This window comes from Stigmatopora nigra, chromosome 10 (genome assembly GCF_051989575.1).
Source record: "Stigmatopora nigra isolate UIUO_SnigA chromosome 10, RoL_Snig_1.1, whole genome shotgun sequence".
In the NCBI taxonomy this organism is placed as follows: domain Eukaryota; kingdom Metazoa; phylum Chordata; class Actinopteri; order Syngnathiformes; family Syngnathidae; genus Stigmatopora; species Stigmatopora nigra.
In genome coordinates, this window is record NC_135517.1 from 4,725,384 (window position 1) to 4,750,372 (window position 24,989).

The 24,989-nt window shown below is 37.6% G+C and overlaps 1 protein-coding gene across 2 annotated transcripts; it reads left to right on the forward strand.

Annotated features, from left to right (window-relative positions):
- The first annotated feature begins 366 nt into the window (after window positions 1-366).
- LOC144203695 (guanine nucleotide-binding protein G(i) subunit alpha-2-like) lies at window positions 367-24,984 on the forward strand. Of its 2 annotated transcripts, XM_077727258.1 has the most exons (10): window positions 367-698; window positions 967-1,110; window positions 19,275-19,317; window positions 19,492-19,633; window positions 20,628-20,788; window positions 22,270-22,398; window positions 23,622-23,751; window positions 24,150-24,303; window positions 24,487-24,683; window positions 24,782-24,984. In XM_077727258.1, the coding sequence occupies exons 2-9, from the start codon at window positions 993-995 to the stop codon at window positions 24,675-24,677; spliced, it is 1,068 nt and encodes a 355-aa protein (XP_077583384.1). In that variant the 5' UTR covers window positions 367-698; window positions 967-992; the 3' UTR covers window positions 24,678-24,683; window positions 24,782-24,984. The 2 variants fall into 2 exon arrangements, with proteins under 2 accessions (XP_077583384.1, XP_077583385.1); XM_077727259.1 differs by lacking the exon at window positions 367-698 and having other exon boundaries at window positions 963-1,110.
- Window positions 24,985-24,989: the final 5 nt, after the last annotated feature.

Genomic DNA, 24,989 nt, shown 5'->3' on the forward strand with positions numbered 1-24,989 from the left:
TTTTAATTTCTATATCACACGGATAACATGATAACATTAAAATTATATTTCTATATAACTGCTTCTAAAAATACCAACCACCTAAATGTAATTATGACCAAATGATTCACACAAAGATAATCAATGTGCACTTTCCTTTACATTTTTCCCCCCTTGAAGCCCTGTGATTGGCTGGCCACCAATTCTGGGTGTCCAATGCCTCTGGCCTGAATGCAACTGGAATATGCTCCAGCACCCCCTGCGAGCCTTATGAGGATAAAGCAGTTGAGATGAGTAGATTGCATACATTTCCCGTGAAGCCCTACGCAAAAAAGGGGGTGGGAACATTCTATCTCTCTTTTTTTTTTGCTGCCTCTGAAGATTGTCGCTGACTCGTTGAATATACTCGACTCGGACGGTGACGACTGGCTGACGCAGCCTGGCTGGTCGTGGCTGAAAGGAACTTGACCGCGGGTGTGGCTTCAGACGTGACACATTTTCACTGCGTAGAAAGAATGTGTGACGTTACAAAGATATTGGGACAAAGAATTGTGTAAAACATCATCTACAAGTAACCGTGCCATGTGAAGTTACGTGCCTACTCGTTTTGATTACTAATCGGACTGTTGTTTTTTTTTCGTTTTGTTTTTGATTTCATTTTTTTTTCTTCCCTTGGAATATTTTTTTTCACACCTCCAGAACTTCCGGATTCGTCTTTTGTGAGTTGGATCATGTTTTAAAGCAAGTGTTGAATTTGGTTTAAATCGATCTAAGTATCAGTCCCTTAGTTTGTAAAAGTTTTTGGGTTGCCACCCACCTCAAAAACAAAGAGGCGCTTCTGCTACTTTTGTGAGCGATCAAGTCGTCCATCATCCAAAAAAAGGAAGTCTCTATTCTCGACTCATTTGATTCGACTTTTTTTTCTTTCCTAACAAAGGCTTTTAGCCTCTTCTTTTTTCCCTTTGGTAATTTTGATCACTTAAGCAGCAGTCCTGAAGCGAGCACTAGGAACCATGGGCTGCACCGTAAGCCAGGAGGATAAAGCCGCGGCCGAGAGGTCCAAAATGATTGATAAGAACTTGCGAGAAGATGGAGAGAAGGCGGCTAGAGAAGTGAAACTGCTCCTACTTGGTGAGTACTCAACTCTACAGGCAATTGTGCAACTCAAAGTTCCATTGCATGCCAATAAGTCCTATTTGTCTCCATTTATTGCCTTCCTTCATACCCTTAACCCAGAGAATCTACGGCTCGGGAGCCATATATGGCTCTTTTGGTAGGTCCATATGGCTCAATAGCCATATGTGGCCCTTTTAATAGGTCCTTATGGCTCAAGAGCCATATGTGGCTCTTTTGATGGGTCCATATGGCTCAAGAGCCGTATGTGGCTCTTTTGATGGGTGAGTATGGCTCTCCGCTATCTTGTAAACTTAAATATGGAAACCGTGGTGGCACTGTGGCGTTGATACCAGCTCTTGCACCTTTTTAATCATATTTTTTTACATTAGATTTTGCATACATACTCGTTGATTAGCAACAGCGTACAAATGTCAAACAAATTCAGATTTTTTACATTGAAAGCAAGATAATGACAAAATAAATTACTGATGTATTTTTAGTTTTTAATTCTGAGTATAGGTTTCAAGGGATAATATTTGAGTTTTTTTTACTTGAAAAGTGGGGCAATGACAAAAAAGTGCACAATTTCATGTATTTTTACTTTATTCTGAGTTCTCAAAGAAGAATATTGGAAACAATATGAAGAATAGTTTTTGCTCCCCTTGTCAACAAGAATCCCGACCCCTGGGTTAAATGTTGCACCAGTGTTTAACAAAGCGTTTTTGTGTGGTCCACAATAAGATGGTCCCTTGCATTTAGACTTTATGGGCTGCAATTGACATTTACACCCTGTGTGGCCTTGCTGCTGCAACAACTCAAGCACACAGACACACACACACCCACACACACCCACACTCACACACACTCACACACACTCACACACACTCACACACAGGCCTCTTTTGAGAAAAGTTTAGAGTCCAAATGGGCATTTTGCCCCTCTCCAAAAATGTTGAATGGAAATCAGTAGCATACAGTTTGTTATTTTCTCTTCTTTTTGGGCTGATTATTCCAACGCTTGTTGGGTCAGGCTGTTTGACAAGGTTTGCCTGATAATGAGTTACCCACTGTTTGGTCAGTGAGGGTGAACAGCCCAGACTTTTCCCAGAAATGTCCAGACTAGAGCATGCTCACCTCTAGTCAAAACAAGTCAAGAGTGAGAGCGTGAAGACAAGAGTGAAGGCATTTTAACACTAGTGGAATTCTCTTTTTTGGTTCCAAGTAGGGGGATTGTGAATGCTTCATTTTCATGCAGTCACATTCTGTTCCATCATCTTCATGTGTCTTTCATATTTCTCTCAGAGATCAAAAAGAGGAATGAAAATCCTGTACTGCGCTGAGTGCTTAATTTTTAACGTCCTGTGTCTTATTAAATCTCACGCTCACTGATTCAACAATATAACGAGTTGAAGCGCAATAAACACTAACACCTTTTTAAGGGAGTCAATTTAAGTCAAATCTTAATAACATGTTGCAATTCCAGAAAATATCGATACAACAATAGAACCACACACCCCTTGGCTTTGTACAAAAACAGATAATAAATGCCAGACTGGTGATGGTAAATGTGTAATTTAATGGTGTACATTTTAACTTTTACATGGTTAGAACTGATTGACTATTTTATTTCCTGGTGTGTTGTCATACATCTTATTTAAAAGGATATGGAATAAGTCTGATGATATAAGTTTCTTAACGAACCTGTACTTTCCATATCCTGGAAAAAGTAGTTGTCTACAAGCTTGAGCGTTAAACCACTGGCTGTTTTATAACTTCCGGGGAAACCACATGTTGTGACAAAAAAAAAAAAAAAGGACCATTAAAACTTAGCAGTCCTATACCAGTTAGGTTATAGGACCCAATACTAATATAATTATTCCTCTGATTAAGAATCCGGAATGTATAATCATGTGAAACTATGTTGTATATGTTTACAACCGAGTCCCATGAGTGAATCCGGTCCGCTGATTTGCCAAATGAGGACTTTGCTGCACTTCCTCCTTCTGTGTTGTCTCTACACGAATACAATTGTTCTCTTTTCGCATATTATATATTTAAGCCAAATCTCACAACTTCAAATTTGTTAGGAATACATTATGACTTTAGCAGAGATTACTCATGTGGTAAATAGTGTTTAGCTTGTTAAAATGGATTTACCATTTATCTTTGTTTATAGTTTTAAGGATTGAGTTCCATATTTAACACACTGTTGTATTTACACAAGTACACAATTTAATGAGGCTTTTCATCTTCATACTTTCAATTTTTCAATACCTCATCACAACTTCTCATTTGTCATCTTGCCCCTAAATGGAAAAAAACACAGAAAAGGTGGAAATGAGACACTGTTTTCCTCCTAGGCTGTTTGAAAACAGAGTTGTTTAATTCTGACTCTGGGTTAAGACTAATTATACACTTTACTCTTGACTGCAGGTTACATATAAGTAATTACTATCCAACAATGCGTGTGAGGATGACACTAGACGCCCAAATCACTCATTTGAGCATAAAAAAACACTCTTCAATGAAGAAAACTGGTAATTGCACTGTGTAAATTTCTGAGGCTCATGTTACTGTTGTTCCAGTTCTATTTTTGTGACACTTCTCCACTACCTTTTGAGTTAACCCCACGTTATTTCAATTGGTAGTCATGGTGATACTGTTATGACACTTTTAAAGGGTTCTCCATCACACCTCCAACAGTATTTTTTTTTACTTCTACCTTTTAGCGCCTGTTGCAGCAGCTGAAGAAACTCTCACTTCTTCTTTGGTTACATCACCTGACTAGTTCTAGCCCTTTTAACCAGACGCTGATGTTAGACTTTTAAGAACTTTTGGAGTTAAATCATTGTGTTGTTACACGATCTACTCATGCATTTTCATGGCGAGTTACTTTATTGTAGGATTTTGTTAATGAATTGTCTTTTCGTTTTCAAAGTGTTGAGCATTTGGGACCGGGATAATGATGTTGATCTGTTTAAATGTTTGCAGGTTCCACAAAGCTGTTGCTGTATAAGCAAACCACACGAGACATCACAATTACTAATCTGTTTTCAGTTACAAATTGCGCCATGCACACAGTCCCTAAAACAAAAGTTCAAATCTTGCCTTTTAGGGTGCATATAACACTACTGTGGATGATGACGTTAGATTTGGAGTATCTGATGGGAAGGGTTATAAAAATATTTTCCTTTTTTTCGTTCAACTTTATGGGTGTAATATTATTCCCAAGGCAGTGACATTAACTTGCATACTACTGGCAAATTCCACAGGATTTAATAGTAGTAATTTATTCAATGTTAGTTTAAAATAACAACAGTAAAACTTGCCACTGTATTTGTTTTGGCACAAAAGATTATGTTTAAACACAACAACAAGGATATTTCACTAAAAGGCTAAAGCTTTTCATCATGATTTGTGTTCCTTTTAGTAGATATAATTTGTAATCTCGCAGTTAAACCAACAACTGAAATTCTGTTTAATCGTAGGTTTTACCAAAGTTTTATTAACTGTCCACCAGCTTGAACCCTATTTTTCCAAAGTCTGTTGGCACTATGGGCAAACAAATAAACACAATAATGTGTTTTCGCTTAATGTGCTCTCTTGTAATTGCACCAGAAAGGATTTGTTGCCATTAGTTAATGTAACAAGGAAAATGTAATACATTCAGGCTTAAAGCCCTCATTAACAGGTAGTGAGTGCTTCTTTCCTCCCTTCTGCGTTCTTGATTGATTTTTCATTGTAGTTATTCTGTGGATATTTTTCTCTAGGCTTTTTTGCTCATTATCCATGTCGATTTTTATAGGAATTCCATCTTTCTAGCCAAGATTGTGTAGTGAAAACACCAGCATGCAATCAGATGGTTTATCTGGATCATGCACTGCTTGCATAGTACACAAACACAACAGTTTATTGTAGAAAAACATTGTAAAGCTTTGACAGGCGGTTCTGATGAAAATATTTTGGCATACATATTGACTGCTGCCACAGCAGTCCCCGAATAACGGATTAAATAAAATATATTCCATCATTTAAAGAAACGAGAACCCTAAGCATGCTGTGGTGATCAAACCTAGATCTATTCAGACAGTAATTTAGGACTAGAAACACCAGAAATTCCCAATCCACAATGTTGACTTAGTCTGCATGCTAATTACTTGCGAGCAAGCAATGTGTAGACTTACTGGGAGTGACCACAGTCAATTCCAAAATAAAGTTTTTCTTAAAAATACCTATGATCTATAGACCAAAGCTTTTCTTACACTGGCAGTGAAAGGAGCACCAACGCAGTCATTCAAAGAAATACATCAATTCTGCCAGTTGGCTTGACCGCTCACAGCCCACTCTCAGCTCTGCTGGTCCATCGCTTTGGTGACGCTTGCATGACGCATGAGAAGAAAAATAGATAATGGAAAAAACAAACATTTGCAAATCACCTGCCTAAAACAGGACTGATGCTGCTCCTGAGTAACATATTAAAATGACCACCCCTCATGTAACATTCATATGCTTGGTGTCCTTTTATAACTTATGTTTGTTTCTGACTCTCTACTTTTAAAATCATCAATTTTATCATCATAATTGATGATTATTATTATCATTTACTTTATGATGGTGGTCGCTGGACTACATGTCTGTAGAACCCTGCCCCCTGAAAAGAAAGACTCAAAATGGATTCTAGGGTGGAAGATTTTGAAACTCTTAACGTTAAAAAAAATGGTAACAGAAAAAAAAACGTGTTCTGCAAAACCCCTCACACTTCTTGTTTTATTCGACTCTGGCCTCAGTTCATAGTGACTGATCTCAAATCAGTCTAGTTGAACTGGATATCCTTTTTTTAACAATAGAAATGACTCAGATTTAACTGACAGTTGCAGCAAAACGACCTGAGAGGAAAATGGCTTCATGGCCAAATAGGATTTGTTATTGTTGTTTTTGTGTAGATGACATTTCCACTCGCCCAAGTGCTGTTAGTCTTCAATAGTCCACCTGGTGAAAATGGCAGATTTAGTTTTCCAATTTAAAGCATACTTTCGGTAAGCATATGGTCAACACTGCATCAACTTAGTTTGTTAAAGTGAGCAGCTGGTTCTTTGTATTTGTCAGTAGAATAGTTCAGTGAATCTGATTTTTTTCAAGGAAAAAACATGACGCCAATTTATTACACATTCCTATACTTCATTTTATATTGACAAATGCAATAGAAATTATTTCTAAGACATGGCTAAATGGTGCTGGCTTTATCAAACTAGGTGATCTCTCATTTTTCAGTCCTGTTCGCTGAACAAACTGTGCCACAGTTCTGCTTAATTAGTTGTGTGACGCATAGGATAACACATCAGAGAGAGTGAATGTGCCAGGCTTGGATATGGTGCTATTACAGCACCAGCCTTGAAGATAAATGTCGACCCTGCTGAATATCAAGTATTAAGGCTTTTTTTCACAATGTACTTAGTGCAGCACAGTGAGCCTTTGACGAATCCATTTATTTTGCATGTGCTGCCATGGCACAATAATGTGGCACGTGAGTTTTTAGTGCAACATTTTGGATTCCCAAGGTACATTCCAGATCAGGTAAGTGAATTAAATATATATATTTTTGAGCTGATGTACAAAGCAGCGGTGAAAAAGAGGTCTGCTCAAGTTGGCGTTTACTCGACTTGTCATTTGAATGAGAGTGGAGAAACGATCACTGAATCCCAAATTAGATTATTGTACCATTTATTTAAGGGAGCAAGTGAGTTACGCCTTGGCCACAATGAACCTACATGAGAATAGGCAATGCTTTATCCTGTTTAGAACCGGTTTTCCATGTTGTGATGGAATTATTGATTGGACACAATAATTATTAATGTTAGATTGGATGGCGGTTTCAGTCATTATGCTAGTGTTATAATATTAAATGCCTGAATGTATGTATTCATCATACGATGGGATGTTAAAATGGACTCGAGCATCGTTTGGAGTGTGTGGCTTTTACCTTTAAACTAAAATTTATGAAGAGGAAGTTTCTTAGTTGCATGTGAGCTTTCAGACAGCATGGACAGACAGGAACAGGAACTTGCGCAAGATGGGGAAGCTGTATAAGGCTCCTCAAGTCACAAGTCCGATATGGTTTAATACTCCACATGCCTTTGGGAATGACCAATTGAGTAAATCGTTTTTGCAGTTTCTTAGTCCCACTCTAGATACAAATGTTGTATGCAATTTCAGATTGGCACCCTGCATTGCAAATTTGCTTACTTTTTCTGAATTTCAGGGACTGTGTTTTAATATTTATGTAGTAAATTGATAAAAGACAATGCATTGCCAAAAACCACACACCCTTGAAGAGGAACAATGTATTTTCTTTTCCCTTGTCTTTTGACTGACCAAATCCTTAAAACTGATCGGTGTGCACTTTACCCCTAGTCTTCCTTTTTTTCCCTTCAGGGCTATATAAACCATTTTGGTTTTCGGTTTCCACTTGGAATGTGATGGACATTAGCGAGTACAATTCATTCAGTGTTCACTGCTCAACTTTATCTGCAAAAATAATTCATTTCACTCATCAAGAGAAAAATTGATTCTCCATTGCAATGTTGAAGATCCTTTTGGAAGTTAGAGATGAGTCCTTTCTTTTTGTGATCATATCACTAAAGACATACTACAGACCATTATCTCGGTTCAACCCTCCCACAGACAATTTCATCCATCCTCTTCCATTATAGGAAATGCGCTCAGTTTACTTCCCCTTTGCTTTATCCTGTTGTTTTCTGAGTCAAGAGGCCTGGCACTTCTGCACTCTTTTTGAAAGTTGCCTTCTCTCGTGCAGCTAAGAGAAAGTACAGAACTCTAAATATTAGCATGTTACATGGTCACTACTGGACATTACACCATATGTAATGTATAAGTAATGTAGAATCAAAGGAGGGCTACAAAGTAGATTAATTGTTCATAGTTTATTTTAGAAGTACAGTCGTACCTCTACTTATGAATGTCTTGTGTCATGTGACTGGATACCGTTTAGAAGAGAGACTGATGTGTTTTGGCTCTGTTTGCTGAGCAGTAAATGAAGTGAATAAATGGGAAAAAAATCCCTATCGGCACAAACACATTACTTAGTAAGGATAAGAAATTCCAGTGTTCCCATAGTAGCGATAAGGGAAATCTAAGGATAGATGTGAGACAGATGGAAATTAGATCTGTTAAATCTATTTCAGGCATGGTACCAAATAATTTATATACACATTGTCTGCAAACTAAAAAGATACATTTTTATCTTGTATCTATATGGTATATATTGTTATAGGTCACAATGTTAATACTTAAAAGCTACCTCGACTCTAGGTCACAGAAAAAAAGAAGTTGGGAGTTCTAGATGTGGCAACCAACACAACAACTGGGGTGCATAAAGTAGCAGGAGCATGTGTGGGTGTAGAAGGATAATGAGAATAGTTTGGCACATGGAGTGAAATATTTTTTTCCATTGGGAGTTTCTGGGTGATTATGTTGTGACAGCTACTCTTGGCAGGAAAGGAATGGAATGGTCAATTTGCTTCACTTGTAGTGTCTGGCTTTAGTTTACTACACTTGATAGATTCACAAACTCAAGCCACTCTAAAGGTCCTATTTTCAATGGCTCCATTCATTTCCCATGGCAAATACATCACCCACAAATACTTCATAGTAGGGACCTAAAATATACCTCCAACTTAACAAGATAAGACCATAAATGCCACCAAATTAATAGGACATGTCAAAAAAATGTATGAAGTAACTTGTATATGCCCAAAATTAACAGCAAGTGACTGATATAAGTTAATATTGTATTTTACCATGAGATGGGGATTGAAATGATAAAAACCCGTTGTCGTATGCTGGAGTAAAACATCAAGAAAACCCAGTTTCATTTGATGTTAGGACATTGTGTAAAAAAGAAACAAAAAAAAATCCAATGGATTACAAATCATATAGTATCTTCAATCAAGGCGAAAAGTCAGTATCCGGACATCCCTTTTTAATACCCATGATGAACACATACTGACTATTCTTCTTTGTCATTTTTGTTATGGTCCTTATTTGGTATGCAGATGGAGTTGATGTAATTTCCTGCTTTTTCACTCATCTGTCACTTCCTTTTTTTAAGCTGGCTGCATGTAAAAGGGAAGTAGACGCAAGCCTTTTGTTTGGCTGGTGGTGGAAGTACACCCAACCAGTTGCAGTTTTCAGCCCACAGACATTTATATTGTTCTAAAACCTGATTTAATACATGATAATTCATTGTGGCTGTTCTAATTGGCCATTGTGGGTTTCTCAACTGAATCTCTAAATGTCCCTGCACTAATTTTAATAATTTCATGACATTTAAGAAGATTTAGAAATGAAAGAATAGAGGGTAGCCCTTATTTTTGTACAAAGATATAACAAAACCCTAAAGTTGAGAAGCATTGTGTGATAGTTGGCATTCTCCAACAGAAATACAAGTTATCTAAAGAGAATAAATAGCTTTACATTTTAGTCTTTTCGGTTTTATATTGTGTTCAATTTTGCATTGACATGTAAAATGCACCCAGTACCCTTATCCAAGAAATATATGAAATAGTAACAGAAATATAAATGTTGCTTAGCAGAATACTTTCCAAGTTAGAATACTGTCTGAATATATCTTGTGTAGCTTTGTCAATTATCTGCATAGTACACAACAGTAATCATTTCCTCAAATGACTTTATATGGTCATTAGGAAAACAACAACAGTCTTGGAGGATGCTGTAAAGATATCTCAGCTTAATTTATGGAATCATGAAAATTATGGTTTATCAGATGAGTTCTATTACTCAATTTGCTAATAAGCATGTAAGACCCATTCTCTTTTTCATCTATATAGCCACCCAACTGGATTTGTCTGTTTTTTTCCACTCATGGCTGTAATTCAATTAAGTTTTGCATTGGCGGATTGTTAAAATCATATAAAATGTATTTTGCTCCAAAAAACTACAATTCTGTTCAAATCATTTGTATTTTCACCATGCAGAATATGCATTTTGGTCATAAAAGCAGGGTTACCATGGAGTCAGAACACCATTGAAGTAATTGACTACGATTATCCCTTTTAATATGGTAGGGGTGATTTAGTCCTTCAGCTTGAATGGAGCTTAATGACTAGCTTATGGGAGTTTTCTCAAAGCTCAAGCTTTAGCTGTGTATGAAACCTCACAGCCCAAGTGCCAACCGTTTCTTCATTAAAGCACACTGGGATATTTCTCATCATTCTCAGGATAAATCAGTATTTTTCCATCTACTTCGAATGTGAATATTGCTGCAAAGCAAAGTCATATGCCGGTTCATTGGTCATTAAATAGTCCAGTCACAGAATTGCCTTATATGCAATTTGAGTGTTTTTATTACACAAACAATTAGGGGGTAAGTACTCATTTTTTTTTCATGCAATAAAACACAGAACATCCATTAATATTACGGTTTGGATGTGCATCTTTGTTTTAAACTGTCTGCAATTTGCTGTAACCAAATAGTAAAACATCAACATTGCTTTGTGATTTCTGTTGCTTTAGAAATTAAGCTGCTTTGTGAGTATAATGAGCAAAAGTGGTGAAGGTTAGTAGGAGTGAGAAGGTGGGGGGGGGATGTGTAATAGTCAGCACCGTGATAGAGTTAAAGCAGGTCTACAGTAGATGCAGCTGAGTTTCTGGCAGCCCCGCAGCACTGAGGGCTTTATTGTGATTTGTAATTATGTGGTTTTCTGTGGGGCCTCAGCTTGGTGCGCTCCCACACTGAGGCTCTTTTAGTCGGGGAATACTGAGTAGGAGAACAGAGAGAGGGCGGGGCTGGGATCTCTGTTTACTATTTCAGTTAAACCACAAGATGCAGGCAAAGCAGGAGCATGAAGCCAAGCCAAGCTTGGTGGAGACATTTCTAACTTGACTTTGGTGCCAATTTGGGTTAGGTCATTGTTCTACCATTCGGTTTGACCTAAATAAAGAACTATAAGAGTCATGGGCATAAAGGATATTGTGCTCAATTAAAATAGAAGCACTGTACCAACCAAAAGAATAATGACAATTATGAAATATTCATTTTCACAGATGTACTACTAAGATAAAAGCTATAAGCCTTGCTAAGTCACTGTGAATTTGAAATGGGTTCCTTTTTCAATGGGCTTCCTCATTCACACATTAAACTGCTATTTTTTCCTTCAAAATAGAAATACACTTTAGCTGTTTATGCATTCGCGTTGAGTTTTAAGGCGTATTAACACCTGCACTGGTTGAACCGGATTAAACCCAGTGGGTTTGTGGTGCACACCTTCGAGGCTGTTGTGAATACAAACTGGCACACAGATCAAGCAGTTGGCCCGACACCTTGCCGGAGAGGTTGTCTTGTTTCGCTTTAGCGCGGCCGCAGTGTGTTTCCAAATAAATCTGAAATGTCTTTGCACTACTACTAATAATAATTATAATAATAATTATAATTACAATAATCGTTATAATAATAATTTGGTGTATGTAACAGTTATAACCCATTGAAGTGAGTCTCTTCAAAATGTTGGCCACTCTTAGACATTTCTGACTACTGCTGAACAGTTCATTCAAGTTTGATTAAAACACTGCAACCCAATGAGAAGGATCAGGAATAATGGATAGTATCTTAAGGATGGATTTGTTTTTTGCTTCAGCAAAAGGCACCTGGGCTCTTTCTAAATACAATTTCCTCTTTTAGAAATGTTTAACAAATGCCACCACTTCACAAACATGATAAATTATTATCAATATTCTTTGTATATTGCAGTTATTTTATATGAAGGAAATAATGGATAAGAATAAAATGAAGGCAAAGGCATGTCCTTAAGAGGTCAATCACCAAAATTGTCTTTTCTATTGCAGTGCAGTGCAGTCGTAGAAAGATGACTGAGAAGCCATAGTGTGTGTCTGAATACAGGCATTTGGAAGAGGAAGGGTGGGGTTTGGTCCATGCAGTGTGTTTCCTGTGAGGCAGGAAGTGAACCCGGTCACACCACAGAAGCACTGTGAGTTCGTACTCTAAACTGCTGCTGTTACTTCACAAAAAAAAAAAAAAGAAAAAAACCTAAAAAGGTTCAGTGGACTTTACTGGCTTCTTTGGATTTGATACAAATGGTCTGATTACTGTAATTTACTGAGTGTATGATTTTTTTTCCAATTTTGCCACTATTTATACGGACCGGCAACCCCCACAACCCTTGGGAGGATAAGCGATACAAAAAAAATGATTTATTTAAGGATAAACATTGTGCTGACTTTTAAATATTGGGTCAAAACATGCACAAATAACTAAAAAAACATGATAATCTTGATGGCAAAAGTGTGAAATATTTACATCCTGTACACTCAATAAATAGCATTGTTTATATTCTTCACCTATTCAGCATGTATGAACTCACCATACATTAACTGATGTTGGCAAACCATACATTTAGATAAGGCCTTCAACTGTGACAGCTGGGTTCACTCTGCCCCAGTATGCCTGCAAGCATATTTTATTAGCTCTGGATAGGATGTAGTCAAATTGATCTAATATTAGCTCTTCTGCTACAGTGTTGTCAGTGTCGCAATCAAGAAAAGACCCACGCATATCTGTCATGCTCTTGAAATTATTAAAAAATGTAAAGCATTTTTTTCCTCTTAGAAAAAATATGCAAAACAAATCCACATTATGGAGTTGAAAAGGCACGATTTATCTTACCTATGGACAGTAAAATGCAAAATGCTTATGCTGTTAATGGATGGACACTTCTGAGGTGCCCTTGAGCTAGACACTTGATCCTTTTAGTGTTCTACGAGAGCTTCCAAACGAACGATCGATCGATGCAAGCCTGACTGCAAATGAACAGGTCTCCTCCCATCATGGTCAATGACTCTAGTCTGGACAAACAAGAGATAAATAGTCAACAGCTCTATGTTCTCGGCAATAAGAGCTTATCTACATCTATTCTTTCAGCCAACAACTGCGTGAAAGCTGTCACCAAGGAAACTCTGGCCCCACTCTGCTTTATAACAGTGAATGTGTCATCTTTCCTTCAATGTTTGATGGCAATAACCTTCTTTATCACCATGACAGCTTTGGTTAAAAGTGTCGTTGATTCCCTGATAGTGAAAAAAATCAACTAGTGTATTATGTTTTGCTTCACTAAAAAGATGAGTAAGACGATGAGTAAGAAGACCCTTCTTCGAACAGTAATACCAGTTATAAACTCTCTGTGGTAGTCGCATATTAAATGATGCCAGCGTATAGAGGTTGGAGCATTAATGTGGGATATATAATGTGTCAAAGATACTGTTTTACTTAAGTCTGTCTGCATGCTTTCCCTGATTACTCTCTTCTGACCAGCAGTGGGGTCAGCTGCAGAGAGAGTGGTCTAAAAGGAAGTGGAATAAACAAAGGAAGCGCGAGCCAAACAAAGCTGCAACAGGCCTCTTGTAGTTCCTCTAGTTTGGGTGCTATGTGCTCTCACAAAGAGCTCTCTGTGAGAGTCCTGGTGCTCTGTATTCCTGAAGGGTATGCACCGAGTCACAAATTCAAAGGAGTGATGTAAAGTTAGGGGACAGGGACAAAGGGAATACATGCCTTCTTTTCTTCTTCTGAAATTCCAACAGAAATCTGGCTGTACATATTAGTTTTCTTGAATCTCGATGATTGTTTCTAGAAGAACACTGAAAAACAGGACTGAAAAAAAATGGGAAGCAAGTGTTTGGAGGGGGTGGATGGGTCCAGAGGCAATAGTTTATAGCACGCTTCCCTGCTGTTCTTGCAGTGTTTGATGGACATGAGCTACCCAGTTAGTGGTCCATTGACTTGTGAGGTTAGCTCAAGGTTATTGTTGGACCACTGTTGCGATTCTCTTTCTTTGGGGAATAATCTGTCTTTTGACTTCAGGTAGTAGCTAAATCTTCTTACAGTGATGTGAATTTAATGGACAGTTCTTAGACTTTTTTTAATTGGGCTTACTACTGAATATTTTTTATTATTGCTAGTCCTAGCAGTCGGACGAGTCGCTTGCGAGTCGTATTCTTTATTAACTGTCCAAATTAGTCAGTCAAAGATGAACTCCTTAATCAAAATTTGATCTTGTAAGCTCTGTGGAAAAAAAAAGTGTTTCAGAACCTTCAATTTTACTCCACCCCATTTTTCATTTCCTGTTTTTTTTTTATAGCTTGCATTTTTAAGTTGCTATAGTTTCAAAGAGGAAGACTTAACTTTGGTTTCCTGTGTTTAAATGCGGCTTTTCTTTTTTTCAATCTTCCCATGGTCACTTCATTTTTTTTTTGCTATATTTTGCCATTCACCCACTTTCAAAGTTCAATACACCCACATAATCTGTCTTGTACATATTCACGTTGTAGTGGAAACAACAAAATGTCACGTGCTGCAGTCATATTTCGTGAACTTATCTGTTAATGCACTAAAGCACAGATAAGTGCAGTGTAAGTGTACACCATTAAGAGGCTCACGGGGACCCTTTAAAAACTACAAAAATAATGCCTTTCAATAATATTGTGGAATTGCTAAATGAGCTTTTATTCCTCATTCCCAACCTGAGTATTTTCCCATGCCTATATACTGGACTCATGAGAATTGACAGCCAGTTGGGCATGTTTAAATCATAATGCCTCAATGCAGCTGTTGTGGACCTATGCGACCTAAGCCTTCTGAAAATATGGCATTTAGCTTTTATTCCTTGAGCCATTTCATTAAAGCCAGTTCAGTTATGTTGGCCTCTGTGTGGTTTAGTTATGAATTTCCAATATGGGATGTTTGATGGCAATAGCAGCAACTGGTGAGTGGTGATGGTTTGATAATCAGCCAATGTTAACTTTTTTTTAAACTACTGTAATGAATGCTGCTGTAGATGCTGTAGATAGTTCATTTTGTTATTTTTTTCCCCCAATGAAGAATATGTGCTGTGTAATGTACAATGCAATTTGTTACAGGTATTTCTAAGCATTTGGCCTTCAACAAAACATTAAGTCTTGTAGCTAGGTCATGTCTGCCGACCTTTAAATTATATTTGAAAAGTTTCATCAGAAATTGAAAGTCTTTTTAACACTAAGATGTGCAAAGCACCGAATGACGTTTGCTGCGTGGCCTTGTCAGGTGCACTGGACTACTGGGCTCTTTTAATGTCCGCAGACTTCAAGGACAGAACAATTTCAGATTTTTCAGCTTGTCAGAAGGCCAGCCAGCCATCATAAGCAGCCTTGGTTGCCTCAGCAGGCCTTTGATCGATGGCCTTTCAGTTTCAGTAATTATATGGGACAGATAGAGGTGGGGGGGTTGTGTTGGTGCCATAAAGTGAAGGTAGATCTTAAACTTTTCTTTACTCGTGTCTTTAATCCAGACCTGTTATTACTTTCATAAATGCGTTGTGTGGATAAATTATTTCCCCAACCATTAGTGGCAGAAATCAAGCAACAATTTATTTAAATTTGTTGTATTATTGTTACAGTTTTACAGTGGTTTTATAGTTAGTAAAGCTGCTGACTTACCCACTTTAGTATGCAAGGTATGGTGAGTTAAATAGAAACTGTCAAGTATATATATTTGAATATTGTACGTGTTATGTGTATTTATATGCAAAATCGGTGAGAAAATGTATTGCAAAGAAGCACGCCCTGGAAGATTATCATACCGTTAGAATCTGATATGGCCTCATGCCTCAACCGCATGCAGTATTGTGCAACATTTTTACTTCAGTATAATCAAAGTTGTAAAAAACTACTCGTTATAACTTTTCAGATGACATTTTTTAAATTGATTATTCATTTTTGGCTCTTATAAGCCGCCTGATGGTGTAGTGGTTCAGTTGCCTAGCTTTGGTGCAATCCTGTTAAGGACAAGTAGTCCTAAAAATGAATAAATCTTGCAAGTTGTCATCGCAACGTTGATCTTCCTTGGATACATTGTGAAAATTCTGAGTAGCCTGATTGTGTTGGTCTGGAGCATTGTGTGCACTACCTTCCTTACCAGATAACACATTTTCAACCCTGACCCTACCAGATGCTTGGAAATTCAATACCTGATTAAGATATAAGGGAGAAGCTGTTAAAGCGGAACAATGTCAATGTTACAGATGAACACTTCTTGAATGAAAACACATGTTGTATTTGGCTTTGAGCAGGTGATAATGGATTTCACATGCTACTGTGCGACTGATGGCCAAATAAATATTTTTTGATTAATATTTTTGTAACAATTAGTTACAATTATTGATTGCCTTACAAAGATGCTTGGCTCTAACCATTGTTTTGGCTGGGGGACTTTACCTCAAGTGCTCTATCAGGGTCTCCATGGGTCATACATATTGTTCTCCTTCACCTTTCATCCTCCTTATTCCCTCCACTACTTCACAAGATTAATAGCTCACTGCATCACTCACCACAAGAGTACCAATACAAAACCACTCCACTTGGTCTCTTTGTTATTTCAAAGTTACTTTCCCCCGTGAAGGAATAATACAAATAACTCTCACAACATCTAAATAGGAAAAAGATCTCATGAATGTTGAGGAGGGAAAAAAAGTACTCATCTGTGAAGTAAACGCGAGACATGGAAAAAACAAAATTGTCTGGGTGACCTCAAACCTAAAGCAGCATGATAAATGTGCAAAGCTGAAGAAGAAAAAATGTATTATTGCCATTTGTAATTATACTGTATAATTTATAATATGATCCCTACAGGCTAATGCAATGGAAACACTGCCCATTCCTAATAAAAACTTGTAAAACGGTTTATGAAATATGGTTATCACTTAAAATAAGAAAAGTCAATGTTAGGGAGTAGTCATTAATCTTGTGTTTTCAGTTCACAATGCTAACTTTGCTTAATGCAGATTTAAAATTATCCCATTCTATGTTATCTCTGCACACAATGACTGTACCAGCTATAAAGAAGGGTAGAACAATTACGCATTATTACTGGGGTTCTTTGGTTATCTACGCTCAACTGAGTACTCATGTTTTCTTGATGGTTTTGGTGAAATTTATAGCGTCAGAAACATCATTAGTGAATGGCATCAAACATTCATTTATTCTTTGAGTCTTCATCAATCTTCCCTTTGTGTCATTCAGAGTAGATATGATCTCTCCTTGGCAGCAGTTGTCAGTGAGCTGTCCAGACTTGCACTTTGCCCCAAGCATTAGAGCCATCTGTTGACTGAATTTCTTTGTCCCTGCCTATCAAAACCACAGATATGTTGTGAATATGCTCATAAGTGTCAGCTGTGTCTTATTTCCTCTTTCAAAGGATTTTTAGAAGGAAGTGGTGCTTGTGTGTCACTTTTGAGAGCTTCGGAAGTAAAGAGTGGATGTGTAGTGCTTTATTTGGCAGAATGTTCACTGTTGATGCTGAATTAAAGCGCGGGTGATGATTGAGATTTAGAAATAAATAGATCTTAATCACTTATGGTATTAAATTCTGAAATAATCCATCTAATTAGTTCCGTATAGAGCAGGGGTGCAAAAGTGCTGTCTAGTTATGAAGGAAGTGATTTTTTAGCTGCTTTTAAAATTATTTTTACTTCAACTATATTCTCTACGCCTTTATTTCTGGAAAGCAAATTGCCTTTATCAAGTATTTGTAATATTCCTCGCAGATGCTTCAAATTGTATGGCAGTAAAATGCTGACAAGACATGAAATATAGAAATGAGGGAGTGGCCTCCTTGCAAGATGCAGACCAACCCATCATTAAGACGTACATTTACATATTGACCCTTTTGCATTGAAGGTTATTCTTTCTTCAGTGATTTTCCAAAAAAAAATTGTCATTGAAAAGTTGACGTGTGTAGAGCCATCAATCTATTGCAGAAAAAGAATTGATAAATGATAGGAGGCAAAAAGTCAAAGCAAAGTCACTTGTCAAAACTAACAAACTCAATAGTTGGATTTGATGTGTGACATTACGTCTGTTCATCAATTTTGTTAACTACTTTTTTCTTTCTTGCCTCTGATTTCAAAACCACATTTAAGAACTATCTTAAAGTGTGAGTAACCAATGTGGGTCTTTGCAAGTATGTGGAATGATGAAGGCCACAACATCAACAGCGGGCCTGTGTTCTCTGCCTGCAAGGGCCCACCACACTGCTCCCTTTGTGTCTGAGCTCCCAAGCCCCTTTGGGATGGGTCAAGACTTGCCCCATACAACATGGGCATCTATCCTGGCCTTTAATGCCGTGTAGCGTTGTGAGCCTTATTGTTGGATGCTGATGTGCGGATGAGTATGCATAGCAGAAAGTTAAAAGTATAAAATGATTTAAAGGTCATAATGAATGGATTTGGCTAAGAAGAAAAGGATGGTGACCTTAGTTTCTTTTTTGTCCCACATTGACTCATTTTAACATGTATTCCACACTACACTGTGTATAGGAATCTTAAGTTCATATAAGTTACATTTAAAGTTGAGCGCATCCATCAAGTCTCTCAAATTTATTTCACATCAATTGTCGTTGCAATAGTCATTGGAAGCCAATGAATTTGATAAATAGCAAATGTCAACATTCGGAAATAAAACATTGAAGAGTCAAATATATCGGCCATATCACACTGCATTAATGGAGCTGACAGCTGTATGTGCAAATTATGCTAGCCCATGCCCTGAGGCTTTCCTGGGGATGCATGTGCTACTTGCTACCTCGTAGGATACATTGAGGGACTTTACTCTCTCGGGTAGCGGATAACAAGCACCCCCTTCTATGCGCGTACATGCATGCGTGTGTGTTTGTGTATATTGTTGCATTCCTTGTGGCAAATGAGTTCCCCGGATGCCTTGGGCTGTTAAAAATAAACAGCAGAGTGTAAGAAAAGCCCTGTCAGTCCATGGTATTGCTATTAATCTAAAAATTATAAAGTGACTTGTCACAAATGAGGAGTACAATAGGAAACCTGCTCATCTGTAGTCGTGATCCTGGCTTGGGACTTTCCACCATTTATTTAAAATGACGTTTAGAATGCATGGAAATGTCAGATGGGTGGAACTGTTGTGGATATCCAGTGAGCAGGATGTAAATGAGACCCGAAGGTTCAAGGAGGGGTGTTGGACAGACATTCCAGATGTTAGACAGCCTCTCTCCGTGGTTGACTGTTTACATTTCCCGTCTAACACAGGCATATTTTTAGATTTATAGCTAATTTTCTTTTTCTTTTTTGCAGGTGCTGGGGAGTCTGGAAAGAGCACTATTGTAAAGCAGATGAAGTAAGTATCTTTTTTCCTTGGATTGTTATAACATTATTTTGATATATCACACCATATCAAATTCTCCTATGTACACACTGCTTAAAAGAGCACATAAATCTCAGATGTCGTTGAGTAGAATAACTTTTTATCGGGTCACAAATGAGCTGTAGCCTATCCTCTGTTGGTTTGCAGGATTATTCATGAGGATGGCTACTCAGAAGAGGAGTGCAAACAATACAGAGCAGTTGTATACAGCAACACCATCCAGTCCATTATGGCTATCATCAAAGCCATGGCCAACCTCAAGATTGACTATGAAGACACTGCAAGGGCGGTAAGGGACAATCATTATCCAGTCTTGTATTATGCTTCCATAGTAGGCTATCTAGTATATTGTGATAGGGTGTAAGTAACTATTGTTAATAATAGAGAGCAGATTAATACGAAGCTGATGACCTGTTGCATAACGAGAATGAGGTGTTAATAAATCAAAAGGGATCTCTCTCTCGCTCTGGTGCAGTGTAATTTATCTTCTTTGCTCAGTGATATAATCTTTTCTAATCACCATCAAAGCTGCTTTCTTGCCTTCGTCTTTAACACCCATATCGTGCCCTGAGGATTTTCTTCTGCGGAAATTTACATAGCAACGACTCGACTCTCTCTCTCTCTCTCACTGGAAATGTGTTAGTCTGCACCAGGAAATCACGTGATGTACGTCCTTTAGATGATGTCCTGCGGAGTGCTGCATGTTCTGTCCTTTCATGTGTGTGTACATTGAAAGACTGTAAAGAACAACCTGGATGGTGAAAAGGATCTAAAAAAATGCACAGGATTTAAAAAAAAAAAAACTAAACTAAAAATCAAAATACCTTTGATAACACATTACTGCAAATATTCGAATGTTTATCAATATTTTACACTGCTTCTGCTCTTGTTTCTATGGAAAATAAATTAGAATTTGCCATCAAAAACACATTTTAGTTATAATTGTGTCAAATTTCTGCAGAAAATAGGGTTTTCAACAAAGCTAATTTTCTCATTATTTTAGAGAAAAATTCCACTATATCAGATTCATTTAAAAAAACTTAAATATTCTGCTTCTGCTTTGTGGCAGTGTGTGTAAAGACTATTTGCCTTGAGTAAATTTTATGTGACAACAATAGACTCTCCCCAAGGCAACATTACCATTCGAGATTTGAAGAGCATCATTAGTTCCGTTTACATGCTTGTATTACTTCATCAAGGTTCATTTAGCATCTCATCCTTCTCCAGAATAGCATTATGCAATTCCTCAACGATAATATGATGTATTTGTCTTGTGTTGTCAGGACGACGCCCGCCAACTGTTTGCCCTGTCTGCAGCAGCAGAAGAGCAAGGCATCTTGCCGGACGACCTGTCAAACGTCATCCAGAGACTGTGGGCCGATGGCGGTGTCCAGAGCTCCTTCACACGAGCCCGAGAGTACCAGCTGAATGATTCTGCCTCCTAGTGAGTGACCATCCATTTCTATTGTGTGCTCATCTTCATTCAAGTCACAGATGTGGCTAGGCTTTCATAAATGAAGATTGTTAAGAAGCTAGGCTTTATGGTCTATACTATAATCCGTTGCCATATGTTTGAGATTTACAAAGGTGGGAAAAAAAGTAATTTAGTTTGAGATTTTTCTCCTCTACTTCCACTATCAAGTACATCAATTCGCCATCCTTAGATCTGCATTACCTTATTGACCCCAATCTCGTAGAGTTCCATTAGTAGGAGTGAAACAACTGAGGGCTGAAGGTAATAGTGAAAGGTGTTCGTTGATGAAGATTTCACTGCTGGAAAGAAGGAAAAAACAGTAACAAGGGTTCCTTTGCATGCCCTATGTCAAGGATTAACTGCAATAATTGCTGTTTAATTCACAAGACGGTGATGTTATGATACCATTAGAGCTAAAGTTGTTGAGATATGAAAAACATGTCATAATTAGTAGCAAAAATGTGGCCACATGTCTCAGTATGTAGCACAAGCACACGGAAAGGAAAAAAATGAATCTTGGATTATAATGCATATCAGGATTTTTCTAAGGCTAAAATTGGTTATTAGCTATTCTACTTTCTTCTTTTAGCAGTGGCTTTTATTAGATCTATTTTAATTATATTTTAGACATACCAACTATTAGGAGTCTCACAATCCCTTGTCTCGACTCAATTGGTATTTATTTATTAGTATACATGAATCATTTTAATCCTGTATCACTGAAATTGGTGGACTTTTTAAAAGACATTTTCCATATACTTGAATTGTGTTGAACTTGTTTAATGTCACCTGTTTACTGAAATAAGTAAACTTTTCAAATATGAGATCGAACAGTCTACAAAGCAAGGTCCATAGACATGTTAAGCCTTTTTTTTTTTAACAGGAGAACTTTGCACTAGAACACCATCAAACACCAGGGGACAAACATTCCCACAGACACACTGCATGAAGGCATGTCACAACATGCTTACTGTAGGAAGAAAATAATTCCCAGAGGCATACCACTAAATTTATATGAAAATATTTCTACAAGATGAATAGCTGTAATAGCTGCAAACAACTGATCCTGTACAGTAGTCACATTTGGTGGATTTTTACAAACCATATTTAATTTAGTTAAAAAAAAAAAATCTTTACTAATTCATCCCAATTTTTATAAATTAAAATGTGGCTTATGATCACAAATATTTCTGCTTTCACCCCATATTAATGAACTATATTTATATTCAACCCTGCATCTGTTTTTAATAAATTCCAACCTGACTGAGAATCTTCTATCCGAGCAGCCAGCATTATTGACTTTTATTTTTTGGTTGTTATTTTTCTGCCTGCCTTTTGCAAAGGGAGCACACGTGGGATTTAATCTGGAAAAAACCTTTGCCTGGAAACATGACAGGCTTCATCTGCTGAATATTAAACCTTCTCCTTTTTTATGCACTTTCTTATCCTAGCTATTTGAACGACTTGGGGAGGATAGCCAAGTCGGATTACATCCCCACACAGCAAGATGTGCTGCGAACCCGAGTGAAGACCACAGGCATTGTGGAAACACACTTCACCTTTAAAGACCTGCACTTCAAGTATGCCTCTTCATATACCAAACCATACCCTAGCGTAGCATTTCATTTAATCTGCCTACTCTCTCTCCATTTCACACAGTAGGGCTTCCCCATTAACAAAATAATGCAGCAGCGTGTGACATTGCTGACAATACATTACTTACAGCCTTCGGTAAAGATCATGTGCTCAACAAGCACAAAGGGATATTTCCCCAGAGTTAAATATTGGAGTTCGCCAGGCTTATTTGACAGATCTTTTCACACCCGTACAGTCAAGTATCATCACTGAGGCTTAAAAAAAAAGGATTATCCCACCAAATATAAGACATGAATGTGCAACATCTATTCAGCAATAGTATAGGAGATTTTTAAAGCAGTAAACTTGATACATTGAAACAAAGCTATAGTATGTATAGATGCTAAAAGGTTTTTAAAAATAATATTTGCCATCTTTCAAAATACAACCTGCCACCTTTCTAATTGATATGTGGCTGACTGTATCAAATTTGAATGTTTTAGATAAAGTGTAGCTTTTCTTTTCACTATTTTACACTTCCAAAATGCCAAACTCAAATATTAAGTGAGTGAAAATCACAAAAACAATTGTCAAATACAGAATATCCCAAGAATATATTAGTTTACACAATGTTGTATAAACAAACCCATTTCAACAGCACACTACAGACAGGAGAACACCAACGAATACTTTTAAGTGTGCTATAATTAAGCCTCATAATTCTGTCTAGATGTCTTATTTCAATGTGAGGATATAAAGCAGGTCCCCTGCAATGTTTATGTCTATCTTGGCCGAGGAGGCACTGTAAGGTAAAATGCGCACACACACAAACGTGAAGGAGTCGAACCGTGGTCTATAAGCCTTTTAAAACGTGTCTTTGATATAATGAGCCGTGCTTACTCAGCCCGCAGCGCGTCTCTAACGAACAAACTCCATCCGTGAAAATTGCTTACCTTGAACAACGTTGTCATCAAACATCATCGTTGTCCTCACTCCACCTTTTAGCAACGGGAAAAAGCTCTATATGAGCAGTCTGCCCGGATGGACTTAGCTTCATGAATAAGTCATATGGCTTTAAAAACGTATTGGCTGTGTTTTTCCATAGCAGTTGCTTGCAGAAATCACCAGGATGTGTTGATAAGTGTGTAGATGGAAACATGGAAGCGGTTTTGTGTGGCTTCTAAATTCATGTTATCGCTTCTTAACCTGTGTTATTGTGTGTTTGCAGGATGTTTGACGTTGGAGGCCAACGTTCAGAAAGGAAGAAGTGGATCCACTGTTTTGAAGGCGTCACAGCCATCATTTTTTGTGTAGCCATGAGTGCTTATGACCTCGTCCTGGCTGAAGATGAGGAGATGGTGAGTTTGTGACTTTAAGCCTGTTACCTTTTAGTGTCATTAATTTTTCTGCTACTGGAACTTTAGAGGTCAAAAACACTATACTTTCCAAAAATTGATTATAAAAATATTTAGTTTAAGATTGAGTAGATTGAAGTAGTAGTACTAGTAGATGGAATATTGTCACCTTCCATGGATGTTTATAGTTGAAACATTTTAAAAGCTATTTTTAATGTAAACAGTTGTTTCCAAATCAGAGTCAATTTTCATAACCATGAAAGGTAATGTTTTAACAGGCGTCATTTGGTCTACTCTCCTTACCATGCTTTCTTTCATTTTGGGGTTTTAAGCATGATTTCAAATTCTCTCTTTGTAATGTAACCAAATTATGTAAACCCTTTTGTGTGAATCCCATCCAGAACCGCATGCACGAAAGCATGAAGCTATTCGACTCCATCTGTAATAACAAGTGGTTCACGGAGACATCCATCATCCTATTCCTCAACAAGAAGGATTTATTTCAGGAGAAAATCACACAAAGTCCACTGAGCATCTGTTTCCCCGAGTACACGGGTACGAGAATGACACATTAAGTATGCCTGTATCCATGTGTTTTAACTATTTGGTTTAGTGGCATAATGTGGATGGATGGTTAGAAATAGGAAGCAGTGACGTTCTTCTCCACTGTAAATTAAAACAACAATCTATATTGTAATTTAATGACAAAAAAATCATACTCTTGGCCATCTCCTTCAGGCCCTGACAAGTATGAGGAGGCGCAAGCATATATCCAAACTAAATTTGAGGACCTGAATAAGAAGAAGGACACCAAGGAGATTTATCCCCACTTCACATGTGCCACCGACACCAAGAACGTGCAGTTTGTGTTCGATGCTGTCACCGACGTCATCATCAAGAACAACCTGAAGGACTGCGGCCTCTTCTAAGAGCAGGTGATTGTAACCGGAAACAGGGAAAAGATCCTGTTGGACTAGCACTCTTATCGCAAGTCAACATGTTCATTTGAATTTGTTTTTTTCTGTTTTATCAGAGATGCAACTGCAGAGCTAAAACACACATCCTGAAGGACTGCACCGGCTGGCCACCATCTCACTTTCTACATGCAAGGGACCGCGAAACCCAGCAGCCTTGCAGCGAGTCCACTTGTGGTTAACTCTTTGGGTTATGACCACAAAATCAGCATTTATTCTTGTGTTTATCTTCTATTTGTCTTCAACATTATATATATATATATATAT

What these genes read in the sequence shown, in the direction of transcription:
- LOC144203695 (XM_077727258.1), top strand. Translation starts at nt 993, where the DNA reads ATGGGCTGCACCGTAAGCCAGGAGGATAAAGCCGCGGCCGAGAGGTCC. An exon ending in AGTGAAACTGCTCCTACTTG is followed by an intron (nt 1,111 to 19,274) that starts GTGAGTACTCAA and finishes TCTTTTTTGCAG; the next exon opens with GTGCTGGGGAGTCTGGAAAG. An exon ending in ATGAAGACACTGCAAGGGCG is followed by an intron (nt 19,634 to 20,627) that starts GTAAGGGACAAT and finishes TTGTGTTGTCAG; the next exon opens with GACGACGCCCGCCAACTGTT.